The following is a 14,135-nucleotide window of genomic DNA, read 5'->3' as shown; positions in this document are numbered from 1 at the left end:
CGGGCAATATAAATACACTCAACACGAACGCTAGCACAAGCCATATGCTGCCTGCGTGATATGCAGACGACCCCCAGACCAACCAAACTGACAGATAATTAGCCCCAGCAGCCGCAGCTGCATCCACCCTGCCATCACCACTAGAGTTACAGACCTAGGTACACGAATCCGGGGATCTCAAACCTCCAATTACGTTGAGTTACCAGATCGATCTGCCGTTGTCTCTCCGGAATCAGATGGCTCTGTCAACCTTGGTGGGTTCTCTCTGGGGTAGACAAAAAGTGAACATATTCTAGTCAATCTCACTGGTGGGTTCTAGACCGATCTCAGATCTATCTGACTTTGGATGAGGTGGAGGGATTGAGATTAATCTAGCCAGCAGACCAGTCTGGAGGAGCATCGATGAGACCTAGGTTATGGCCGGGGTGGTTCAAAGCTAATCTAGATCAACGCTGCTCCTTCCGAGGGCCAGAACCAAGAGGCTCTCGCTAAATATAGCTATGTTGAAGGGAGCTCTTATGCTGCGTTGTGCCATAATGTACAGTTATGCAGTTATACAGTCTCAAGCAGCTCACCACCCGTTGGATCTTGAGTCTCATGGAAGGGAGGTTGTCTGGTATATGTAACGAAATATACCAGTGGACAAGGAAAGTTATGAATTAGAGATTAAGACATAATACGAGATATGAGTGGAAGAATGAAGGATGCAGTGCTTTATATTGTACAGCTATATATGCATGTCTGAGTTCACGTTGATGTTATATTAATGTGCATGTTCCTATAACCCCAACGCCCAAACACCAAATCGTTATCCACTTTCTATAAGCCAACAATGCCAATAGCATGTCACGACCTAAAGATAACCATCCATCAGTATCAGTATCCAGAACAACGGACCTCTAGCCCAAGAAGCCTGATATTCCATATCAATAGCCCGAGTGCAGGAGTCAAGAACAGGAAGAAGGAAAGGTGAAGAACACACAGCAAAGCCAACGTCAAATCCCCACTAATCTTCGCCTTCAGCTCAACCTCGATATCGAGATTCAGATCCAGCCGCAGTTTCAACCCCGACTCTCCGCCCTCGAACACCTGCACCTGCTGCTTCTCTGACACCTCCTGCCGTTGAACCTGCCCGTTTTCGTCGGAGACTGTTGTAGACACCCGGCGCGAGCGCACCTGCGAGCGGTCGTAGCGTTGCATGGCTTGCGCGTCTGGGTCGGCGGGGGTCGCTTGGAAGGGGTGTTCGTTTGGGAAGCTGGTTATGTTCTTGGCTGTGGGGCGGGCGCGACAGCGGGAGAGGGAGGGGGATGGAGCGTATTGAGGTTGAGGGTGAGGGTGAGGGTGAAGCTGAGGCTGGGCCTGGGGTGGGTATTGGCGGTGGACTTCCTCTTCGGGGGAGGTGAGCGGTGGCGAGTAGGCGTCACCACGGTTCATTGTGGGTGTGTGGTTGTTGGCGTAATGCTTGAGTCGGAGGCTGATGTGGTGGGATGCAGGAGGGAGCGCGGGTTGCTGGGTGAGGTAGGGTGTTATGAGCAGCTCGGTGTGAAATAATCATGTTGGAAGGCGAGGGGATTAGAAAGCAGGGGGCGTGGTCGTGCTGGGTTGGGAGGTAGGGTGGGATATATGTATGATGCGGAGAGTATGTCAGGTGTGGTTGCAGTAAAGTTTGGGGAGACCATGGATATGGCAGCTTCAGGTGTTCATGTGAAAGAACGAAAGGACGCAGGGCTCGGATCTGAACCCTGCTGTGAGATAGATTGGATCGGATGACTTCCCTGCAATCAGTGCACTGCAGCATACTCGGAAGGTCCCTGGTCCGAGAGATCATGGGCTTGTCCCTTGGCCACGCTGGGGTCGAGCGCCTGTCGAGCGATCTAGTCCCAGTGACACCGTTGGCTTGACCAGATCTGGGCTAAACTATCCCGTATCGAACTCCCCAAAGGAACCAATGCTGTCGCAGTCAGCCACATTGACATCAATGGCGTTGCCTACCTGCACACAATCACCGTAGCTAATAGCAAGAATGTCAGCTGTCAGGCAAAAAGTCTGCCCGCGTATATAGGTGCTCCTGCACTCGAGAATGGTAACGGTTATATGCTGAAGCAGCATACATACCTCAATGTTTCACTTGTACTTTAGACTATAATGGCGGAAGTGCTACGACAGGAAACCGGATCAGACGGTATCAGGAACAGCTCCATCCTGGAGGCCCCCACCAAGCGACGCCCACCAAAGCTTAAGCGCAAGAATACGGTCGAGACACGGCCGGACCATAATGCCCAATATCAGTTTGGGCGCGGCACACATGAGCAAGGGTTCTTTGACAATGTAACATCTAGCTTGCCAGGTGTTCCACAGTCCAAGTCCGACTCTGATTCACCTTCATCTGGGACCACCAACTACTCAACTCCTGCAGCCCAGATGTTGGAAACAGCCAAGGGGAAGCAAGCAATCGTCTTTGAGCGGGAAGTCGGGTCTTCGCCTGACACATCGCGCAGGGGTAGCCAGCTCACGCAGCAGCTTGTGCAGGTGGATGATGTGGGTGATGCTGTCAATGGTGCCGGGGAGCTGGTCCAGGATGTAGGGACCAAGACTGTCGAAACTGTTGGTGATACTGCGGGCGGTGTTGTCAGCTCGGTTGGGAACGCTGTTGGTGTTCGCGGAAATAGGTCTGAGACCGAGCAGTTGCGCCTGCGCCTGGACCTGAATCTTGATATCGAGGTCCAGCTGAAGGCGAAGATTCACGGTGACCTTACTTTACAGCTACTGTGAGTATACTTCTTTTAGCAGTACTCTTCTGCCCTTGACTGACTGTACGGGGTGATAGAAACTAAAACGCGTTTATGTGAGTGGTCGGTTATCTAAATGCAAAAGGTTGATACCCATGCTCCTGTCATTCTGTGGTGAAGACAGTTTGACTGGACGGCAGGCAACGTCCAGCTCATGCCATCTGGGAAAAGCAAGCCATGTATGACTATTCTAAGCCGAAGTCGACAGCTCAATAAAACCGAAAACCTCTAGCGTTAGTTCACATATCATCATCCAATAACAGAGTCTTACCATTCTGGCCATCTCGTATTCGAATTTCAAGCATGTGGGTAACTGCTATAAGTATTCTTTCAGCCCGCGGATGCCTGCTCGAAATCGATCTTCTTGGCCCTCGCACCTTGACTTTATTACCATGGGCCTACCCTTGAGCACCGCGAAGTTCGCGAAAGTCGGTCCAGCCATTGGGCCGTCGTCAAGTCGACAGCTTCCTCAGGCGAGCAACAGACGATCTCGTCTCCATATTGCCGCCGAAGAAGGATCCGCCGAGCTGGTGCAGCTGCTCCTGGACACCGGTGCCGACACATCATCTACGGATTTTGTACTCGGGCAAACGCCACTTCACGTCGCCGTAACATTCGAACATGTAAAGGTGGTTGAGAAACTACTGAATGCTGGGGCACCTTTGGATATTCCCGACTGGACTTACAGATCGCCTATACACCAGGCTGTTAAAGCGAAGAATATCCAGATTTTGCGACTTCTCGTCAACGAGTTTAGCAGGCGAAGCACCATCAACCGCTCTACATTACAAGGATTCGGCAGAGAGCATAGCGGGGAAGATCCATTCACCAGATGGCTACCCCAGTACCACGCAGACGGCACGGTTAGCTACTTCAACGCGGGCTCTGCGCTCCACGACGCGGCCATCCACGGAATCGACGACGCAATTTTACTTCTCCTCTCACACCAACCTGATATATACTCACTTGATCTCTACGGCCGAACCGCACTCGATTATATCCCGGACACCAACCCAGCGCTCCGAAACGGGATGCTCGACCACTGGAAACAACATCCTAAACCGAATAGAACCGAACAACAACGAACCCTCCATCGCACCGTCAAAGTCCTCTTCAATAACCTCTCACTCTCTCCGTCGCATCAGAGCTCCCCAGAGACCGACATCCATCTCTACGCCCTCGGCAAATCCCTTCTATACCTTGATAACGAACAAGCTGCGAAAACAGTCTTCACTCTGCAAGGCGACCCCAAGGACTGCGAGAATGCTAGATACAGCACAGTAAACTGCAGACGGTGTCGCAAGAATCCAACCGTATCCGGCGGCCGATGGGTGTGCAAGACCTGTCCGGATGTCGATCTCTGCAGCCGCTGCGCGAGAGCCTACGCCGATTACCTCATCGCGAGTCCATCATGCGTTGCTCATCAATTCTTGGAAATCAGACCGGAGGATCAAATCGGTCTCGGCCGTGATGGGGGTTGGAAGTGGAGTGCAACGAAGGACTTGTTAGAAGGGATAACGATTACGGGGATCTCGCGGTGATATATAGCCTAATGCAGAACCTTCTTTCCCCATATTACAAGGCGTGCTGAAACGATAGCTGTAGAATTCTGCATCACCGGACGTTCATCACCCCGAAGTGAGCGGGAAACGTATTACCTAAAAGAGAAGCATTTGGCGCTGGCGGATGGCAGCTTACGCCATGATTAGTTGATCCTCAGGAATGGTCTAAGGCTGACGCCTGGGCATGCACTGCCCCGACGCTTGGCCTGGCTGCTGCGCGGTTTAGTCTTCTGTTAGTAGGGCTGAGCGGTGTTGAAGATTCTGTACCAGGGTCTGGCGGGATTGCTGCGCCAGCTGTCGCTACAATCCTCTTTCTTTGGCCTCAATGCACGCGTTTAGTGTTGATTTTCTTCAGCTGGCAATATAGGGACAGTGACGATCAGTAATAGCAGCCAATTGGAACCTAGGTTTGCCGAGTCTATAGATCTTGGCCTGTGTTTGCATCTGGCGAGGATATGAGTATAAGAATGGCCCAGCGGTTTACTCTATCTGCAAAACAACACCTCTCAAGACAGCCATTGAATGTACATCCTTCACCATGCTCACAAAACATATTCTGCTCTCTGCACTCGCGGCCATTGCCTCCCTGACCTCCATTGCCACAGCGCAAGAACTACCACCCGGCATGACAATCGGCAGCGACGGCCCCGCAGACCCCGAGACAAAAGGCTACCACATCTACCACACAGGCCTGAACGTGCGCGACCTCAACGCAAGCAAGCACTTCTACGGCGAAATCCTCGGCATGCGCCACATCTTCACAATCCAATACACACCCTCGTTCTCCCTCACCTACATGGGTTTCGCGCAGGGCGGGAAGAACGGAACGGGGTTCCAGACCGGCCCTGAGCTGTTACAGGAGAAGAATAACAGCGGTGGGATGGTGAAGTTGCTCTATTTCAACAACGGTCCGGAAGAGACGTTGGTTCCTTCGACGAGGAAGACGAATACGTTTGCGAATCTGGGTCTTGTTGTTCCTGATATCGAGGATGCGCAGGAACGGTTGGATCGGTTTGGGGTGAGGGCCGTCAAGCGGTTGGGGGAGCGCACTGCGGCGTTTGATTCGGCTTTGGCGAATGCGACGAATGTTGGGCCGGGGTCGACGGGGAATCGGGGGGAGATTGAGGCGTTGATTGAGGGGTTGCTGACGACGGACTTTGAGAATATTATCTTTGTGGAGGATCCGGATGGGAATTTGATTGAGGTTGTCGCGCAGAATGGGTTCTAGGGGGAGCCCAGGAGCAATAAATACTAGGATCTCAATCCGTTTCTAGTCTTTGAATACGTGCGATGTTACTGATTCATGTTCAGCCTGGCGGGTGGTATGCAGCTGGTCTTTACTCTTTATTTAGCTGTGTGTTTAGATTTGCTTTGTGTAGGACATGCTGCAAGGCAGCTGATGCACAACATACTAATAACGACCAAGATATATTGAGCGACTAGTGAAAAGTTCGAGGATTATTGGCGATCTTCAGTATCAGCGCCCTAGATGTAAGATGGCATGTTAGCTGTGCCCCTAGGTTTTGACTATGTACTGTACGTCGTTGATCTAAGGGTAGTTTGTGGACACCACACTGGCTGATAAGCACTACGTAGTCACTACTTGGCTCGTGGATAATAGATGCTACCCTTCACCCAAGCAGATGTTAATCCTCTTATTCATGACGCTTGTACTATGTTGTTGTTGTTGTTGGTTATATACCAACAAGCTAGTGTACCCACCTAACCACATGCTCTCTGCCTAAGAATCTAGGATTATTTAGTATTAGCGGCTTTTGAGCGAGATACTTAATGGGGGCCTATCCCACGCTTTCCGCAATGACTCAACATGGCGCATCAAGCGCATGCCATCCGCTGGAATGTCCTGGTCGCTCACCTGCAATATCAACCTCAATTGGATTTACATACCGGCAAGCGTTGCGACATCGTCTTTGGCTTCCAAGGAAACCAGGGGAAAGATGTCGCATATTCTGCCAATTCCTTTGCTCGCAATATCACCCGTCACACCATCACTGAGCGTGCTAAATACCCAGACATCTGTGAGCCACCAGAGACAAATAATATCCTTATCAGTGAAAAAACCGCGCAAAGAATCGTAACAACAGTCTACAAATGGCGGCGAGCATATGCGAAGAAGATTGATCTTCCGGTTCATCCGCGGAATGGTATTGGCCACCATGACCAAGACACAACGGAACCTCTTCCAGCAGACAGCCCCAGGCAGAAAAAGAAACAACAGGATAGCTTTTCGTTCGCTTGCACCTGTCCAGTGTCATTGAGAGAACGCAAGGCATCTGCCTTCCTCTGACAGCATGTCGACAGCGCCTGCTATCGCTTCTACAAGACTAATCGGGGAGCTTTCCTCAACCTTGAGCTTGTCAAGACATCACTTATCTACGGCGAGACGTCTAGATGTGGGTTTTGCGCGGTGCAGTATGAATAGACATCACTTTAACAAAGATTGAAAGCTCCTAGGTAGGAGAAACAACAAACCCAGTTATAGAGCACCTCTTCTTACGATATCTTCAACAAGTAGCCCGGCTAGCTCAATCGGCAGAGCGTGAGACTCTTAATCTCAAGGTTGCGGGTTCAACCCCCGCGTTGGGCTTTCATTTTTGCATTCTTCTTGCTTTTTGGTGGTGGTGGTGGTGGTCGTGGTTGAATTTTTTGTGGTGGGCCGGATAGGGACGGACGGTTTGGGACCCACTCGTTCCACCCATGCCCTAGTTGAAGGATTGCGCGGTGGAAAGAACTTACGGAATGCTATTGCTCTATGGGCACCATGGAACTTGGATCGTCCACTGTAATGCAACGAGCGCTGGAAGCGTATATTGGGTTCAACATAATCTATTCTTTGCCAGGTCTATGGGGTAAGGAGTCTGAATGTCAACAACAGTCACAAATAACGACATCCAGTAACTTGACAATCGCTGATGAGTTCTGCAATACCGCAACATATCAACGTATGGTATATTGCTGTACAAAGCCAGCTGCATCCGAGGTAGCAACATACCCACACAGGGAGTTCCTTACAGCGGCTGGACCACACCGACTGGGCTACAGTGCCCGGGGCTGAGCAGGGCACCCCACACTCTGAGCCCGGAAATCGAAATAGAAGTTGACGACTTTCTATTTGGGCAGATCCTGTTTGAGGTCTTTCTGAACTGCCGGAATGCCTCTCCTTATCTACCCTCTTAGGGCGATATCAACGAGGTGTCTGCCGTTCTCTACAGTAAGCACATGCGCACAGAATTGGTCGTCCGAACCCTCAGACTTGCAGAGTACGATACAACTCGACGCCGGCTACCTGTCGCCCACGACCCTCTACACCCGGCGAATGCGGAACAGTTGAAAAAGTACCTGGCATACTGCTGGTCAACGCTAGTGCGGTACAACATGTTTGCTCGAGAGCTGGAGATGGAGATAAACTGGAAGTTGGAAACTATAATCTGTCTGTCGAGGATTGTGGGAGTTCCTCCGGGCCGGAAGCTGTTTTATAAGGGTGGGCTGGATCACAGGATCAGTGGATGTATGAATTTCGGGATGCGCATGGGCAGAATGTCCATGTACTCCCCGCTGGTGTTTAGTGACCTTTACACAATGTGATCGACGGCAAAGATCCTGCTTGAAGAATCATGTGCCTATTCAGTGCAACTCAACGAGCTACTGAGGCTGATGTAGGATTTGGGGCCGCTGTGATGTCTGAGTTTGCATCATTTATGTTAAGCGAATGGCATAGGGAAAGGATACCAGAAGCCCAGGACAATGTACGGGAAATAGATGGCACTGTCGCAGAATTAAACCATGGTGATATGCTGGAAAGTATCAATTCAGGAGAATATACGTATTAATTGTATTGAGGACTTAGGTTTAATCAAAGGTCACTCCCCCTGTTGTACTGGGACGAGCTTATCACCGTCTACCTGGCCAAATCCCTCACCACATTCGCACTAGAACTCGCACATTTCTGGCAATATTTCGCTCCCTTCGGATTACCAGTCGTAATGGCCATGGAACAGCGGATGCAGTTGTAGCACCCGGTGAGAGAATCCTCGTTGATCTTTGACACGGCGCAGGTGGCGCATTTGCTTGCGGTGGATGACAGGGTGTTGTGGCTGGTGAGTGCAGTCCAGCACTGATCGCAGGCATCTGCACCGGGCATTGTTATTGAACTGCTGATGCGGCTGATGACTGGGTGCGGTATCTATCAGCAGAGTTCAGATATTCAAGTAGTAATGTGGGGCCAAGAACGTGCGACACGGGAGAAAATAGCTCGAAGCATACCGGAACTCGGTAATAGAAGGATGGTATGGGGCAGTTATCCGTGGACTTAGACCATGGAATGGGGTTCGGTCAATTCTTCGCGGGTAGGGACAGCCTACTTATATTCCGTTGTCAGTCCCTTTCGTTGGCACGAGGCTGGCGAGGCTGGCGAGGCTGACGCTTATATATGTCGGGTTTTTGCTTTTCATCATGTACAGTTGGACACGTATAGCCTATCATGTTACGACATGTCACTAGGAATACGAGGGTGCCTCTCTGGGCGAGGCTGACAAGGCTGCTATAACCATTGCAGCCTCGTCAAATTCCCGAGGTCATGACGCCAAGAATCCAGATATGGCGAGGGCGGCCGTCTGTCCGTGCCTATTGGTCCTAAGGTACCAGTCTTGGTTGAAATTCGGTGCAAACGGGGCTTTTAAATCATCCCTATGCAGTTGATCTGCTTGGCGACCCCGTTCGAAGAAGACCCGAAATGCAACGGCGGGTGAGAAATTGAGGGAATTGCCCCCGCGTGCTTGGAGCTTGCAATGACTCTAATAGTTACTGTATGAATGGACAGAAGGGTGCTGACCGTGATTAGTCCCATCGGTGCTAACGAATATGATCAATTCCTGTGATGAATGGACAATCTCTATCAAGCTCCTGCAGCATGACGTACACGCGTCGGTATCATCACTTTTGCTCTATTGATTATTGTGGATTGAGTGAGTCTGCGAGCTGAACTGTAAGGGCGAGAAAGAGACTCCATGCATGCTCCCGCTTGCGTATGATAGATGAGCCAAGAATGGCTCAGATGATCGACATGCCCCCGACATGGATTACTGATTTCCCATACGTGGCAACTGGTAACCGTTAGCGGATGCCTTGGTCAACAAACACCAAAGAGGGGCATCTAATGATCGTCTGTCGTGCCCTCCGATCGTCATTGGATTAAGGCTTCCGCTTAGAGGTAAGCTTACGACGTCGATCAGGGGCGACCTACTGCTCTTGTAGGCCGGCAAACTAGCCAAGAATATGTCTACGAGGCAACAATTTGCATGACGGTCAGTAGATGCTCACACGCACAGCCGAAACTTTCTATCCCTGAATTACCCAAGTATCACATTGTACACTTTGAAAGCATGCCCTCGCTGTACGCCGCTGGTCAGGCCAACTAATAACTTGAGCCGTTCGACAGCTTGCGAGCTTACGGTTCCCCTAAGCTTGTGCAACAGGTTAAAATGAAAGAAACTCAAACACTGTGGGTTAATATATATGGTCGACGTCTTTTATTCCTGTCTCTTTCTTCCTATTCTCCGCAGCAATAATGGCCTCTTACCTCTTCTACGCTGTGGGCATCCTGAGCCTCTGGACGGCCGCCACCCAATATTCCTGGCAGCGACCTCACACGACATGCCAACAACTTTCCATCCTCCTCAAAGGAAAGGTATTCACTCCAGAGACCTCATCCTACCAGGAATCACTCTCCTCGTATTTCAGCCTCCAGGAGCAAAGCCTAAAGCCTGCATGCATCGTCCGCCCAACATGTCCTCAAGATGTGTCCACCATCATCACGACCATGGCCACCGCGCACCGCGAATCCGCCGAGAGGTTCGCAGTCCGCAGCAATGGACAAGCAATCTATGCCGGCGCTGCTAATATTGACGCTGGAGTAACCATTGACCTCCGCGCTATGCACGACGTCCGCATCGCCAACGACCGGTCAACCATCGAGATCGAATCCGGTGCCGCATGGCGCCAGGTCTTTACCGAGCTCGACCCACAGAATCCCACAGTGGCAGGCGGACGGTCCGGCAAGATCGGAACGGGCGGATTCCTGTTTGGTGGTGGCTCCTCCTTACTAGGCCCGGCTGTGGGATGGGCCTGCGATACCGTGCTGGCGTACGAGGTTGTCCTCGCCAGCGGCGAGATTGTTACCGCAACAAAGGACATGCACAGCGATCTCTTTCTCGCTTTGAAGGGCGGCTCCAACAACTTCGGTGTCGTCACCAAATTTATAATGAAGGCATACCCATTCCAGGGTCTCTGGGGTGGTCTCCTCGTCTACGCAGGCGAGCAAATACCGCAGCAGCTCCGCGCGTTTTCGGACTTCATGAAGCCAGGGAGTCTCGACGTGCATGCCAACCCAATAATCAGCGTTTCCTGGACATCCGAGTATGGCGTGTTAATGGGGACGAATGTCCTCTTGTACGCGAAACCAGAGGCGCGCCCGGAGTCATTAAAACCCTTTGCTGACGACGTCCCCGCGCTCTTCAGCACACTGCGCACGATGACAATGGTCGAATTCAACGACGAGGAGGACGGGAATCAGATTCCGGGGTACAAGTAAGCCCTTCCTCTGCTGACTGCTGAGATGATTTGGTATTAACGGACTACACGCAGCACACTGTACTATACGACAACATTCGCGCACTCCCCTGCGGTCTACACGCCCATAATATCCGCCTTTACCGACTCCATCCCGCTTGTCTCATCGGTGCCAAACATGCACTGGCATATTACTATGCAATCTACCCCCGCTCTAACCGGTTCGAATAGCCTCGGTCTCGACCCTAAGGATGGCCGACTGGTTGTATTTATGCTTATCGCGTATTTCCCCGACCAACAGTACCGAGATCACGTCCGCAAGGCCGCGGCACAAGTCCTTGACTCTATTGAGCTTATCACCAAGGCAGCTGGCGTTTATCGGCCTTTCAAGTATATGGGGTATGCGGACGATACCCGAGATGTAATTGGGGGATATGGGAAGAATAGTGTGCAGCGCCTGCAGGCGGCGAGCAAAAGGTATGACCCTGACGGACTTTTCCAGCGAGTTGTTCCGGGGGGGTTCAAGGTGTTTCAGTGAGCATATCATACAGCCGACTGGACTAACTGTCACTTAGATGTTGAAGAGGTTGGTGGTGTCTTGATGAGTGTTGCTTGATTACCCACTCTGGTCAACCCATCACAATGTAGATTTGTTCTATACAGATACAGGGCTTACTTCCTATCTGTCATGCCAATAATAAGGGATTGTATATTTTACACCCGCATGAGGGAAGGCAGCGGTGACGCCGACCCTCGTGCTTGGCCCATGCGATCTGACACTATTCTGTACCAAGTCCCCAGGTCCCTTCTTCGCCTGTACGTCACCTTGCCCAGTGGGCATTTGCGGAAGTTTGCGCTGGTGATAGAAGGTGTCAAAATACAAGTTATTGCGCGCGAATCATGGGTAAAGGACTGCCGGCATTTCTAGGCTGTAATTGAAAGCGGGAACCGATGCGTCCAGTGTGTGGGGTTCTACGCAAAGGAGTACATCAGGAAGACATCCCAGAAGGCATGACTACATATTCGACAAGAGACAAAACTCAGGCGGATACTTGATGGTATTCTATTCTCCGACTATGAAAGATCCCTGAGCCGCAGAATCGGCAAGAACAACGGCAGGACAGGAAAGGGAAGCAATTACCCCCTCCAGCTCTCTCCCAAAAGCAAATATCCTAGACTATACTGGTGTGCATTTAGAGAACACAAGTCGACCCGCACATGCCCGCCCAGAACTTCATCTTCATCAAACACGGGTCATGCTCGTCCACTGACGACTTCACGCTCCACCCCCGGCTCGATATTATCCTCTCCATATCACCCCAGCTCTCAAGGATCCGATCTACAATCTCCGGTATCGCTTCATACGGCTGCGGGAAATCAATCATGAACTTAAACCTGACTGCACCTCTAGGAGAAGGGTCCAAGGTCCAGTGTACATCGACGTTGGCACCTCCGCAGGCTGCAGAAGCGCGTGGCTTGATGATATCAGTCGTGAGGTACATGACGTCTTCCAAGTTTGGGCGGAAGGCTACCTCGCGCTCGAAGATCATGGGGTAGTAGTCGGGGCTGTAGCGCATTAGGATTTTCTCTGGAACCTGGGTTCGGAGTGCGGTGATGTAGGCGGAACATTCGCCGCAGTAGCCGCTTTGGGAATTGCAGTCCTTGAAGAGGTCGATGTTGGAACTCATTTTGGCGTTGTCGGGTTTGGGATTTCGAGTTGGTTCTTTGGACTTTGTGTTGGTGGTTGGTCGAGGAAAGAGACTGAGAACCCGGTGAATTTGGTTTATCTATACTTGCGATCGCTTGCTGGAGTGCTTGAAGTCTTTGTTTACTGTCCGAGTTTCCTTATTCTTTGGTGAATGGTAGTCTTTATGATGGCAACAATGGGATTGACTTCGATCAAAAAGCAACAAAACGATCTTTTGAACCCATTAAGCAAACAGACCGTATCAGAATTGACTGCCCAAGACTCATTGTGACAAAGCGCAAAGAACTACACTGTAGTATCAAGGTAGCCATGCTCGTCAGAAGTTTAAAGCATCTCTCTTATGTTCCCAATACCAGGCTGCCCTCTCACACTCCCCACTACGGATATGATGTAGCAGCTGTTTCCTTCCATACCACTCACACGCCTTGTATTCCAAATCCTGCAGCTTATTTCTCCAACGCGCCTCTTCCTCACGGTCAGGCAAAGAGCCCGTCAACGGATCACAAAGCGCGCTGTAGGCATACCCCTCATCCGCCAGCACACACCAGCAAACACGACACGCCCGTGCAAACTCCACCATGTCGGTCTCGGAATCAATATATGCAAGCGGGACTCTGCAGAAAGTCGAACACCACCACTGCCTCTCTCCACCCGTATATGGATTACCACCCGGCAGTCGGGAAGCAGGCTCATTAAAATCCGCTTCGAGGACATATTCAGAAACCTCCCCCCATGATTTCATTTTCTGTAGGGTATTGACAATCGTCTGGTGTTCGGAACTGAACGATAGTGCCGGGATTACCCTGTTCATGGGTGTTGTCCCAATGCAGCGCCCACAGTATCTCTGACAGGTGAACACGAACACATCGCCGACTAGTCGGTTGCACCCGGGTGTTGCGCATGTGGGATTGCACAGGGCGGCATAGACACCTTTCGCGCTGAGGATATGCAGGAATTCCATTTCCCGCACGGTGTTAAGAAAGGCGTGGCCATATTCCAGGATGAGCTTGTAGTATGGTGCATTCTTGATGTAGCTTTCCGCCTTGGTGCTCGTCGCACACAGACGTGACAGGGAAGGATAGTCTAGTTGCATGAGAATAGTGTCGAGCAGCTCGGGTGGTAATATCTCAAAGAAGCTGGAGGCTGATGCAATGCACGCGCTGTACTGCTTCCTCGGCGTGAGGTGGAGCGGCCGAGGTTTTGTTTCTGGCTCCGCCACACCATGGAGGGGGGCGGGGATAATGCTGAGGAGTTGCGAGTCCGAAGAATCTTTGATATAGTGGGGTAAGGGCTCCATTCTTTCAGCTGGTACATCAGGGCGTTGAAGTTCAAACCTTGGGCGCGGGGGTGGATTGTTTTTAGGCTACGGAATGAATGAATCACAACACGAACCTTGGAGGGCTAATCCGGGCTATGCCATAGAGCGTTAGCCTGGTGCCACTTTCCCCTGATCGATCAGATCTCGCCGCCGAACCCTTTTTTTTTATT

General features: G+C 51.2%; 9 protein-coding genes and 1 non-coding gene across 10 annotated transcripts; 7 read left to right on the top strand and 3 right to left on the bottom strand.

Annotated features, from left to right (window-relative positions):
* Window positions 1-876: 876 nt before the first annotated feature.
* BJY04DRAFT_216705 (uncharacterized protein) lies at window positions 877-1,434 on the bottom strand (the record flags this gene model as incomplete). Its single annotated transcript, XM_073715830.1, has 1 exon — window positions 877-1,434. One exon carries the CDS (start codon window positions 1,432-1,434, stop codon window positions 877-879), a length of 558 nt encoding a protein of 185 aa, XP_073572802.1.
* A 711-nt stretch (window positions 1,435-2,145) lies between these two features.
* BJY04DRAFT_216704 (uncharacterized protein) lies at window positions 2,146-2,772 on the top strand (the record flags this gene model as incomplete). The annotated part of the gene is made up of 1 exon (XM_073715829.1): window positions 2,146-2,772. One exon carries the CDS (start codon window positions 2,146-2,148, stop codon window positions 2,770-2,772), a length of 627 nt encoding a protein of 208 aa, XP_073572801.1.
* Window positions 2,773-3,181: 409 nt separating this feature from the next.
* BJY04DRAFT_216703 (ankyrin repeat-containing domain protein) lies at window positions 3,182-4,330 on the top strand (the record flags this gene model as incomplete). The annotated part of the gene is made up of 1 exon (XM_073715828.1): window positions 3,182-4,330. The coding sequence occupies one exon, from the start codon at window positions 3,182-3,184 to the stop codon at window positions 4,328-4,330; it is 1,149 nt and encodes a 382-aa protein (XP_073572800.1).
* Window positions 4,331-4,889: 559 nt separating this feature from the next.
* On the top strand, window positions 4,890-5,579 carry BJY04DRAFT_216702 (VOC family protein; the record flags this gene model as incomplete). Its single annotated transcript, XM_073715827.1, has 1 exon — window positions 4,890-5,579. The coding sequence occupies one exon, from the start codon at window positions 4,890-4,892 to the stop codon at window positions 5,577-5,579; it is 690 nt and encodes a 229-aa protein (XP_073572799.1).
* Window positions 5,580-6,113: 534 nt separating this feature from the next.
* On the top strand, window positions 6,114-6,820 carry BJY04DRAFT_185517 (uncharacterized protein). Its single transcript, XM_073710784.1, has one exon. The coding sequence runs from the start codon at window positions 6,180-6,182 to the stop codon at window positions 6,657-6,659; it is 480 nt and encodes a 159-aa protein (XP_073572798.1). The 5' UTR covers window positions 6,114-6,179; the 3' UTR covers window positions 6,660-6,820.
* Window positions 6,821-6,886: 66 nt separating this feature from the next.
* Window positions 6,887-6,959, top strand: BJY04DRAFT_t60. The gene has a single exon. It is a non-coding gene; the product is annotated as a tRNA-Lys (tRNA).
* A 550-nt stretch (window positions 6,960-7,509) lies between these two features.
* On the top strand, window positions 7,510-8,114 carry BJY04DRAFT_31596 (uncharacterized protein). Its single transcript, XM_073720117.1, has one exon. It carries the CDS (start codon window positions 7,592-7,594, stop codon window positions 7,955-7,957), a length of 366 nt encoding a protein of 121 aa, XP_073572797.1. The 5' UTR covers window positions 7,510-7,591; the 3' UTR covers window positions 7,958-8,114.
* Window positions 8,115-9,938: 1,824 nt separating this feature from the next.
* Window positions 9,939-11,477, top strand: BJY04DRAFT_216700 (FAD-binding oxidoreductase; the record flags this gene model as incomplete). The annotated part of the gene is made up of 2 exons (XM_073715826.1): window positions 9,939-10,957; window positions 11,015-11,477. 2 exons carry the CDS (start codon window positions 9,939-9,941, stop codon window positions 11,475-11,477), a joined length of 1,482 nt encoding a protein of 493 aa, XP_073572796.1.
* A 655-nt stretch (window positions 11,478-12,132) lies between these two features.
* BJY04DRAFT_216699 (uncharacterized protein) lies at window positions 12,133-12,627 on the bottom strand (the record flags this gene model as incomplete). Its single annotated transcript, XM_073715825.1, has 1 exon — window positions 12,133-12,627. One exon carries the CDS (start codon window positions 12,625-12,627, stop codon window positions 12,133-12,135), a length of 495 nt encoding a protein of 164 aa, XP_073572795.1.
* A 188-nt stretch (window positions 12,628-12,815) lies between these two features.
* BJY04DRAFT_31584 (uncharacterized protein) lies at window positions 12,816-13,980 on the bottom strand. Its single transcript, XM_073720116.1, has one exon. It carries the CDS (start codon window positions 13,942-13,944, stop codon window positions 12,964-12,966), a length of 981 nt encoding a protein of 326 aa, XP_073572794.1. The 5' UTR covers window positions 13,945-13,980; the 3' UTR covers window positions 12,816-12,963.
* Window positions 13,981-14,135: the final 155 nt, after the last annotated feature.

This window comes from Aspergillus karnatakaensis (assembly GCF_047715665.1).
Source record: "Aspergillus karnatakaensis strain CBS 102800 unplaced genomic scaffold BJY04scaffold_16, whole genome shotgun sequence".
Lineage (NCBI taxonomy): Eukaryota > Fungi > Ascomycota > Eurotiomycetes > Eurotiales > Aspergillaceae > Aspergillus > Aspergillus karnatakaensis.
This window is presented reverse-complemented; position numbering and strand designations above follow the sequence as displayed.